General features: G+C 42.5%; 1 protein-coding gene across 8 annotated transcripts in view; it reads right to left on the reverse strand.

Annotated features, from left to right (window-relative positions):
* ZDHHC20 (zinc finger DHHC-type palmitoyltransferase 20) overlaps positions 1 to 7,257 on the reverse strand; it is an 85,976-nt gene extending 78,719 nt beyond the window's left edge. For 3 of the 8 annotated variants that reach the window (XM_053563694.1, XM_053563696.1, XM_053563699.1), the window contains exon 1: positions 6,924 to 7,252. In XM_053563694.1, the coding sequence (XP_053419669.1) occupies positions 6,924 to 7,041 (118 nt within the window). In that variant the 5' untranslated portion in view covers positions 7,042 to 7,252. Of the gene's footprint in view, positions 1 to 6,923 lie in introns of all 8 variants that reach the window. The other 5 variants (XM_053563698.1, XM_053563700.1, XM_053563693.1 and 2 more) reach the window with 4 other exon arrangements.
* Between the last annotated feature and the right edge of the window lie 3,983 nt (positions 7,258 to 11,240).

Below are 11,240 nucleotides of genomic sequence, written 5' to 3' on the forward strand. Positions count from 1 at the left end.
TGTGAGCTGTGATACCACCACACTCTACCTTTTTTTTTTTTTAAATGTACACAGCTATGATTTAATAAAAAAAATCAGGATACAAGTAGTACCTCATTTGAAATACATTTATGCCTGGTACATATTAAGCACTTAATAAATGTTAGCTGTAAATAATTATGATATTGTTATTGTTAACTGATACCCAGTTCTGTCATATTCTAACATTTTGTTATATTTACCTTGAATCTTTCATTTCTTACTGATGGACATTTAAATTGCTGATTTTTCACTCTTATAGTAATCAGTTCAGTAAGTTCTATACCTAGAATGGCATTGCTAAATTGTAGAAGAGGTATATCTTCCACTTTGCTAAAAATTTCCAAATTGCTCTCCAAAGAGGTTGTACCAGTTTATATTCCTGCCAGCAATTAGAGTTCCCATTGTTCAGAGTCTTCTCTAACACTTAAAATTGCCTGACTTCATAATTTGGCTCGTGATGAATGTGAAATGGTATCTCATTGTATTAATTTCATTTATTTATTGACCATTTATATTTCTTCTGTGACTTGCCAGTTCCTATCCCTTACTTATTTTTAAAATCAGGTTTTCTCTTCCTTATTGATTTGAAGGAGGTCTTTTGCTTATGTGTGGGTAGCCTTTAATGGTTATTTGCATTGTGTATCTGTTGTCTCAACCTGTGGCTTCTTTTTTCTCTCCTCTTGAGCGTCTTTTAGTGTTCAGACATTTTAATTTTAATACAGTTCTTTTTTTTTGAGACAGAGTTTCACTATGTCGCCCTTGGTAGAGTGATGTGGTATCACAGCTCACAGCAACCTCAAACTCCTGGGCTTAAGCAATTCTCTTGCCTCAGCCTCCCAAGTAGCTGGGACTACAGGCACCCACCACAATGACTGGCTATTTTTTTGTTGTAGTTGTCATTGTTGTTTAGCAGGCCCAGGCTGGGTTCAAACCTGCCAGCCTTGGTATATGTGGCCGGGGCCCTAGGCACTGAGCTACAGGTGCAAAGCTGATCCTTTTTGAGAGCAATAAAACACTTCAGCACCAACTATGTCAAACCAGTGTGCTCAATGATGGTGTTTAAGTTATCTAGTCTCACTCAAAATTTAAACAAGTTATGAAGGAAATACAAGGAAGTATTAGATATAGATTCAGAATTTAGAGTCCACTCTACATATTTCTATCTGAAAAAAGAGAAAGGTATATCCTACAAACCATATAGCTCTTGCAAGCAATAGTTTCCTTGGAAATATGCTAAAAGGATTTATTTAAACCTCTAAAATCTCTTTAAATTCTAAGATTCTCTACATGCCAAAGAGGAGTTACACTTCTACTAACAGCTTAAAATGACCTGAACCAGATGAGCTGATAAAACCTTGGGAAGCTAAATTGGCACTTTTCTCAAAATTAATCATCTTGACCAAAAAGACTACAAGTTGTTCAATCCATCCATAACTAAATCAATTATCTTTAAGCATCAGCCTGGGAAAAGAAAAAACAAAGGGGAATTTCAGTTTAATTTAAAATCAAGGACCAATATGATAATACTAATTATTTAATCTTTACTTCTCTGCTTATCAACCCTGTGAGATGGCTACCACTTCTTAGATGTTATCACTTCTTTTTTTTTTTTTGTAGAGACAGAGTCTGACTGTACCGCCCTCGGGTAGAGTGCCGTGGCGTCACACGGCTCACAGCAACCTCTAACTCGGGCTTACACGATTCTCTTGCCTCAGCCTCCTGAGCAGCTGGGACTACAGGCGCCCGCCACAACGCCCGGCTATTTTTTTTTGTTGTTGCAGTTTTGCAGGGGCTGGGTTTGAACCCGCTACCTTCGGCATATGGGGCCGGCGCCCTACTCACTGAGCCACAGGCGCCACCCGATGTTATCACTTCTTACTCAGCTTGGCCTCATGACTCCCAGTGAGGCTGATTTTATGCATGTACTATATTTGTTATTATTTTGCTTATTACATGTATGTGTTTGTATAATTATAAAATTAAGAATTTATAGAGACTGGGATAGAACAAGGGCCTCTTCATCATAAACAATTTATTCAAATGACTGAGAGTCTACTGTGGATCAGCAGACTATTTACCAAGACCTTTAGGAACTTGCTGCTGCTGTCTTTTAAGAGAAAACTATCTTATATAACATATAAACTACCTTATATAAACATACTATAGACAGGACTTAGCCAGGCATTTTGGCTGAGTTAAGAGAATGGCTTAAGCCCAAGAGTTTGAGGTTACTATGAGCTGTGACACCACTGCACTTTACTGAGGGTGACAAAGTGAGACTCTGTCTCAAAAAAAAAAAAAATAGATAGGACTGAAATTGTCCCTAATATCCAGATCTGGGTAATCAAGTAGACTACTGTACAGTAGTTAATTTTATTTAACAGCATGTGCTCTGGAGCCAAATCCCTTGAGTTCCAATTCTGATTATACTATTTACTGGCTCTAAAACCCTGGGCAAATGACTTAACCATATGGGGATTATTATGAAGATTAAATGAATTAGTACGTACATGTAAAGATATAATTATGCTCCTCCCCTCCTAGTCTGATAAATAACAGAAGCTAAGAATATTCTATAAAAAATTATTAAAACAGCACTTCAATAAAACTCGCACTTCCCTCTATTTAAAGTTCCTCTATAAAGTAATGTATCTACATATTTCAGTGGAAGGATCAGTACCTATGTAAACAAATAGAGTATACATAAGTAGTTTACAGAATAATTTTAATGAGTACAGGTGCTTTTATGTTCAACTATTCAGAACTCCCAAACTCTCTCTAGTTAAAAATCAGATAACTTAGAAGTAAATATAGCTTCTATGTAAGTTCTTTCTCCGTCGAATATTTTAAAATTCTGGCTTGGCACCCATACTCAGTGGTTAGGGCGCCAGCCACATACACGGGGGTGGGGGTGGGGCCTGCTAAACAACCTGGCCTGGGCCTGCTAAACAACAATGACAACTACAACAAAAAAAAAAGCCAGGCATTGTAGCAGGTGCCTTTAGTCCCAGCCACTTGGGAGGGTGAGGCAGGAGAATCACTTAAGCCCAAGAGTGTGAGGTTGCTTAAGCTGTGACGTCATGGCACTCTTCTGAGGGTGACATAGTGACACTCTGTCTCACAAAAATAAACAAATAAAATAAATAAAATAAAATAAAATTCTGTCATACATTGGGCCTTAGATGTTGCAGAATGTTTTAATTTATTTAAAATCCTAGGGTATAATCTCTACAGGATGGGTCTAAAACATAAGTAATCTCCCAAAAAGCCTACCACTTTAACCCTGCACCTCATTATGGACCAAACAATATGAGTTCCATTGATCTTCATAGCTTGCTAACAGTTATTTAATACATTGCAAAGTGAAAGGATATAGGTCACATTCTAACAATCAGCAAAAACTGTGTGAACCAAAGGATCTACTCACTCAGAATCTTACTTTCTACATCTGTAGAGACACCTACGCTCAGAGATACTGGGAGAATTAAAGGAAGGGGTGAATGAAATGTCCCCTCTGTTCCTGCTAAGCACACACCACTTCTCAATTCATATTCATTTCACTTTTTTTATTTGTAAGTGTGGAAGAAATAAGAAAGAATTTAAGACTTTTTAACAGCATTGTTTAATCTCACCTTTTGATATTTTTGACATAAACCATCTATAGATTAAGCTGTGCAATCTCAACATACATGCTCATTTTTACTGTTTCCTTCAGAAACTCCAAAACTACTGTGGAAATTACAACTGAGTGGGAATAATAATATTCTGACAGAACTAAGTAAGAATGAAATCTTGGTGACTTCACTAAAACAATACAACTTTTGGACTAAATACCCACTTCAGAGTAAATAAGAAAAGGAGGTATTATACTAAGTTGATAAGAATTCTATGATCACTAACACTTTCTGGAAGTACCCTCAAGAAATATCAATTACAATGCACTCAAACATCATTTTTAGCAAACATTTTGGTATCTAAAAGTATGAGACTAAACAATTACATTCAAAAGATTAACATTACTTGGAAAAGTATCCCACAACTAATATATTCTGGGACTATCTGAAAGGATAGTTTTCCTCAAAACTAAACATTCTATGGATGCAAAGTTATTTTCTTAAGGGTAATATTTTAATTAATAAATCTACCCTTAAATTTTCTGGGCCAAAGCATTCTTTTCCATGAACAAAACTCAGGTTTTAACCAATTACTTGGCTGAGAGCTATATAAACCCCGAGGCATAACTGATGTCTTGATTCTACTACTTTCAGGACTGAGTGGTACTGCTGCTTTTTATTCATACAATTAGTATTTAGCTCATGTGAATCTTTTTTCTTTTCTTTTTTTTTTTTTTGTAGAGACAGAGTCTCACTGTACCGCCCTCGGTAGAGTGCCATGGCGTCACACGGCTCACAGCAACCTCTAACTCTGGGGCTTACGCGATTCTCTTGCCTCAGCCTCCCGAGCAGCTGGGACTACAGGCGCCCGCCACAACGCCCGGCTATTTTTGTTGTTGTTCTTGTTGTTGTTGCAGTTTGGCCGGGGCTGGGTTTGAACCCGCCACCCTCAGCATATGGGGCCGGCGCCCTACTCACTGAGCCACAGGTGCCGCCCCATGTGAATCTTTTTTCAAAGAATATTCCTTCAGATGACTGTAGGTCCTTCAAATGACTGTAGACTCAGGCTGAGAACTAAAACTAGATCATTCTGGGATACAAAGGAATTGCTTTTTCAAACTCCACTTAACATTTGGTCCTAGGTTTTCATAAATAATTGACATAAATAGCAGATGTATAGACAACCACCCGGGAAGGCATAAGTATAAAATAGCCACATACTCAAAGACTGTGAACTATTAATTATGATGAAGCAATACTGGAGCAATTGTTAAATATCACAAACACAGCAGTCACCACCAAACCATGTTCAGATTAATGACAACCAATTTCCTTCAATCTTTGAGACAGTGTCTCACTATGTCATCTTGGTAGAGTGCCGTAGCATCACAGCCCACAGCAACCTCAAACTCTTGGGCTTAAGTGATTCTCTTGCCTCAGCCTCACAAGTAGCTGGGCCTACAGGCACCCTCCACAGCGCCCGGCTATTTTTGTTATTGTAGTTGTCCTTGTTGTGTGGCAGGCCTGGCGTGGGTTGGAACCTGCCACCCCAGTGTATGTGGCTAGCCCCCCCCCAGCTGCTCAGTTACAGGTACCCAGCCAATTTCCTTCAATCTTAAAAGCAAGATTGAAACTAGAAGGTTAAATCCTTGAAGAGTACTACAGTCCTATTTCTTTCTTTCTTTTTTTTGGAGACAGAGTCTCAGTTTGTCACCCTCGGTATCCTATATTAACTTGACAGGCTATTTCTAGGCCAAGTAAATCTGCCTTCATTTTAGTCCTTTGTAATTGTCCCAGGGATTTTGAAAAGGCAACATTGACTCCCTATTTACTTTTTTTCTTTCTTTTTTTTGAGACAGATTCTCTACCCTTGGTAGAGTGCCGTAGTGTGGTAGCTCACAGCAGCCTCAAACTCTTGGGCTTAAGATATACTCTTGCCTCAGCCTCTCAAGTAGCTGGGACTACAGGCACCCTCCCACAACGCCTGGCTATTTTTAGAGGTGGGGAGGGTCTGGCTCTGGCTTAGGCTGGTCTCCAACCTGTGAGCTTAGGCAATGCACCCACCTCCGCCTCCCAGAATGCTAGGACAGCAGGCGTGAGCCACCGTGCCCAGCTACAGTGCTATTTCTTATTCAAACTAGAAGGTTAACTCCTTGAAGAGTACTACAATGATACTCCTTTTTTTCTGGGGAGTCAGGTGGGAACAGGATGCTAAAAACTAATGCTGGGCGTAGCGATTCACGCCTGTAATCCTACCACTCTGAGGGTGGATGGATTAAGAGACCAGCCCAAGCAAAGGGGGGGGACCCCATCTCTGCTAAAAGCAGAAAAATTAGCGAGGCGTTGTGTGGGTGCCTGTAGTCCCACCTACTGCAGAGGCTGAGCCAGGAGGTTTGCTTGAACCGAGTAGTATGAGGTTGCTGTGAATCAGGCTGATACCATGGTACTCTAGGCTGGTACAACAGAGTGATATTCTCAAAAACAAACAAACACAAAACAACTTAAAACTAATCAGGTAAATGGAAGTAACGAAAATAAAACAAGATCCCCAAATCAGAATGTGTAAGAAACATAAACCTACACAATAATCAGTTTAGAAAAAGATAATCAGGCGATGCACCATTCCACCCGCTCTTTCTGCCTTAGAGCAACATTTTGTATAAGTCGCTGGACTCAGCCTTGAAATAAAGGAACTTTAAAATAGGTCAAGGACCCCCCAAAATCAGAAGCGGGAGCTCACAGGTCCTCCCAGGCTGACTGACCCGCCTCCTCCCTGAGGCCTTCAGAAGACACACCTCCCTTCCCCCACCCCGGCAGCGCGCTCTGCAGGTAACAGGCGTCTGTCTCTTCTCGCGCTGTTTGGACAAAATCTAAAAGGAATAGTTTGCTTTTTAAAAAAATTAACAAAAGCAAAGAAGGCCTAAAACACATACACCAAAACCTTGTATGAAGCTCGACCACTCCCGTTCCAAAAAAAATCCTTTTCTGAACATTCCTTCACCAAAGGATGAGGCGGCGTCTGGTGACCGCAGAAACCAGGAAACTCTCAGGGTCTCGCTGGGCCCAAACCCAGCCCACCCTGAGAAGTCACCGCGCGGCTCGGGAACCCAGACGTCGCCCGAAGGCCAGGCTGTGGGTTCGGATAAATCAACCGGTGCTGAGGCCTCGGCGCTCCCGACCGCAGCCGGGACAGGACACCCAGAGCCCGCGGTGGCTGCGGGGCGGCGGGAGGAGCGGGACATAGAGGCCTGGCTTCCGCCCGAGCCGCGGCCCGCGCCCGGTACTCACATATGCACAGCTCCACCACGTACGCGTAGTAGGACCAGACGACCACGAAGGTGATGAAGAGCACTGGTACCCAGCCCACGATGCGCTGGCAGCAGCGCCACAGCGTCCAGGGCGCCATGTTCTGCTGGCGACGGCCAAGCCCAGTGCCCGAAGGTTTTGGGCAGCGCCAGACCCCCGGCGGCGGCTGCAGAGGCAGCGAGAACAAGTCGGGGGCTCTGGACTGTTCCTCGTCCAGCTCCTCCGCCTCCGCCGCAGGGCTAGCGGAAGCGAAAGTGAGAGACGCAGCTGTGACTCCTCCCCCGGCGGTGCCCGGCCTGGGCCCGCCCCCGCTCAGCATCCCGCTTGCTCCCTCCCCACGCTGCCGCCCAGGCCGCGGGCCGCAGGCGGTCACAGCGCCTTCGGGGGCGGGGCTTCCGCGGCCGGGCGAGGCGGAGGCGGGGCTGCGGCTCTGGACCGCCCATGGGGCGTGGCGGGACGGGGTACAGACTGGCTGGTGAGCAAGGGAGGATGGGAAGAAGGTGTAAGAAACGTAAACCTTGGGGTTGATGGCACCCACCGAGGCCGAAAACACCCTTTAATTGGGGGGAGGGGATGGCTTTTGCGGATTGAGAATCATGGGGATAAGAAGACTACCAGAAATGATTCCTCAGCTGATTTGTGGGCCCTGGGCCTTGCTGTGTTCAGAACTTGCTCCACTGGGGTCCTTGGTACCCTGATTAGTTAGGGCACTTGTTCAAATATGATAAGGCCATTCCCTGCCCAGAGTGCAGGCGAGGAATGTATATTGTTAAAAGACATCTGAAATTTTGATGTGCCGCTCTCGTTAAGAATCCCTGTGCTTTGAAGTAATTTGGCAGATGTTTGAGGTGTTACCCCTCTCTTTTTCAAGATGGAACCAGTAGAGGCCTGTGATTTAGGATGGAAGCCATTTGGAGTCCGTCAGTTTGATTTGGAACCCAAATTTAAGATTAGAGTTGTATGAAAGAAAGTATGTAAACAGCCCTCTCATTGCCCCTCAAATGACTACTGGAATCTGAAGAATTTCTTTACAACAGAAGATTGCTAAGCAATAACTGTAATCATGATAGAACTTAGAAACATCACTGTTAAAACATCATAATGCAAGGTCAAAAGCATTAGAATTAATTTCAGACAGCATTCTTTTTTTTTTTTTTATTGTTGCAGTTTGGCCGGGGTTGGGTTTGATTGAACTCACCACCCTCAGTATATGGGACCAGCACCCCACTCACTGAACCACAGGCACCACCCCAGACAGCATTCTTAATAAGAGTTCCAGTTACTAGGATTTACATTTTGGTTAGACTGAGTTTTGTTTTATTTTGTTTTGTTTGGAGACAGAATCTCACTTTGTTTCCCTGGAGTTGAACACCATATGTCATCCTAGCTCACAGCAACCTCAGACTCTTGGGCTCAAGCGATCCTCATGCCTCAGCTTCCAAAGTAGCTGGGACTACAGGTGCCCACCACAATGCCTGGCTAGTTTTCCTATTTTAATAGAGATAGGATCTCGCTTTTGACTTAGGCAGGTTTTGATCTCCTGAGCTCAAGCAATCCATGGGCTTCAGCCTCCCAGACTGCTAGGATTACAGGCATGAGCCACCATGCCCACCCTGGACTGAGATTTTAACTGCTCACTAAAAATAGGAAGAAAAAAAATCTTTCCCCTTCTGTGTGTATAGTGTGATATAAAGGTAATAAAAGTAAGTAAGTATTTAATAATTGAATACTACTGCTTGAAGTAATAAAGCATGTGTAAAATATTCATTTCTCTCTGATTTTGTGCCTTAAAAGTTATATTAGTAAGAGGGACTTTATTGAACAGATGCAATCAGTGTAATCTAATTCTTTATACCCTCAATGAATCACAAACAATAAAAATAAACAAATAAAATCTAGGGAAAATTCTCCAAAAAAAGGGAGTGTATTATTTAGTAATGTTAGGTTCAGGGCATGAAAGTGGATCAAATTCAGCTTGTTTTCTCCAGAGACTGCTTAGAAGGGTTAGACCTCAAGATGGAATTTGGATTGCAAGAACATAAAGCTCTTTCTCCTGTCATCTCTACATATCAAAATCATGCTACTAAAGCTCACCACAAATGCCATGTTTTCTATAAGTGCCACATCAACTGGAAATGATTTATTTTGTTATGCCATTTTGTTTATTATACTAGCTACAAAACGAGAATATCAGTTTTCTAGGGCTATTGTAGCAAAGTACTACAAACTAAGTGGGTTTAAAATAATAGAAATTTGTTGTCTCCCGGTTGTTGTTTTAGAAGCTGGAATTCCTAAATCAAGGTGTAGGCGAGTCCATCCTCCTTCTGAAACCTGTAGGGGAGAATTCTCCGGTGCTTCTTTCTCATTTTTGGTGGTGGCCATTAGTCCTTGCAATGCCATCATTCCAATCCATCATCTTGTGCCATTGTCCTTTCCTATATCTGTGTCTTTCTTTTTTCTTTTTCTTTTCTTCTTTTTTCTCTTTTTTGAGACAGTGTAGTGGCACCATCATAGCTCACTACTACAGCCTCAAACTCCTAATGTCAAGTGATGGATACCCATGCCTTGACATCCTAGGATTATAGGTGTGAGCCATTCCACCCAGCCTGTGTCTCTTTCTTGTCTCATACTGAGTTAAGGGTCTATCCTATTCCAGTATGACCTCATCTTAACTAGTTATATCTTCAATGATCCTATTCCCTAACATAGGCACATTCTGGATTACTGGGGGTTAAGATTTCAGCATATCTTTTGTGTGGGGGACACAATTCAACACATAATGACACATATAAATAGTTTGATAATAATTGAAGTGAGTCATCTTGCTTACTACCTTGTATAATTCTTGAAGGTAGAAAATATTTCTTGGCCTGGCTTATACCTGTAATCTGAGAGCCTTGGGAAACTGAAGTGGGAGGATTGCTTGAGGCCAGGGATTTGAGACCAGACTGGGCAATAGGGTGAGATCCTCATCTCTATATAAGAATTTAAAGTTAGCCAGATGTTGTGCCTGTAGTCCCAGCCACTCAGGAGTCTGAGGCAAGAGGATCCCTTGAGCCCAGGAGTTCAAGGTTACAGTGAGCTATTACTGTGCTACAGCATCTTACATATCCTGTTTTCCCCACAGTGCTTTGCAAATAGGAAATATTTAGTAACTAACTTAAAAAAAATTGCCTCACTAGAGAATATTATAATTAAATTCAAGAAAGGGGTAGGAGAATTGGTAAACGCCAGGCACAATGTAGTGGCATAAGGACATACCTCCTGGGTGGAGGACTCAAATAAAACAGACTTTACCTAACAAAGGCAAACAATGTAACCTAATCATATGTACCCATACATTAATTCGGGGGAGGGGGGGATTAGGACAGGGTCTCAACGTGTTGCCTAGAATGATCTTCAACTCCTGGGCTCAACAGATCCCCTGCCTCAGACTCCTAGGTAGCTGGCACCTACAGGCAAACACCGTCAACATCTAGCAGTAATTGTTGAATGGAAATTCGAAGTTTTCTATTGTAATCTATTTCCTAACTTTTGGAGTCACCAACCAGATCACATTAGTTTCTGATTTCTAAGTGACTGCCATATGTTCTAAGAAGATGTTGACTCTTGGGATCTAGAAAATCTTTTCTTTCTTTTCTTTCTTTCTTTTCTTCCTTCCTTTCTTCCTTTCCCTACCCTTCTCTTCCTTTCCCTTCCCTTTTCTGACAAAGTCTCACTTTGTTGCCCTTGGTAGACTGCCAGGCGTCATAGCTCACAGCAACCTCCAACTCTTGGACTCAAACGATTCTCTCGCCTCAGCCTCCCAAGTAGCTGGGACTACAGGCCCCTGCCACAACTCTGGGCTGTTTTTTTGTTGTTGTTGTTTTGTTTTGTTTTGTTTTTTTGCAGTTTCTGGCCGGGGCTGGGTTTGAACCCGCCACCTCCCGCATATGGGGCTGGCGCCCTACCCCTTTGAACCACAGGTGCCGCTGGCTGGGCTGTTTTTACAGATGGGGTCTTGCTCTGGCTCAGACTGATCTGGAAGCTGTGAGCTCAGGCAATCACCAGCCCCCAGCCTCTCAGAATGCTAGGATTACAGGCATGAGCCACCGTGCACACCATTAGAAAATATTTCTAATCTATTTCTTTGTCCCAAAGTAATTCTAGTGAGGACACATTTTTGAGGAGGTAATAACATTTTCATTCTTTTGGGAACGTTTCTGTCTTAAATGGCTGCGAACATGAGCAAGTTAATGTTCTTTTGCTAACAAGCAACAGAAGCTAGCATATGGCACCTTGGCATTTGAGGAAACAGCG

Source organism: Nycticebus coucang, chromosome 15 (genome assembly GCF_027406575.1).
Source record: "Nycticebus coucang isolate mNycCou1 chromosome 15, mNycCou1.pri, whole genome shotgun sequence".
Taxonomy (NCBI): domain Eukaryota; kingdom Metazoa; phylum Chordata; class Mammalia; order Primates; family Lorisidae; genus Nycticebus; species Nycticebus coucang.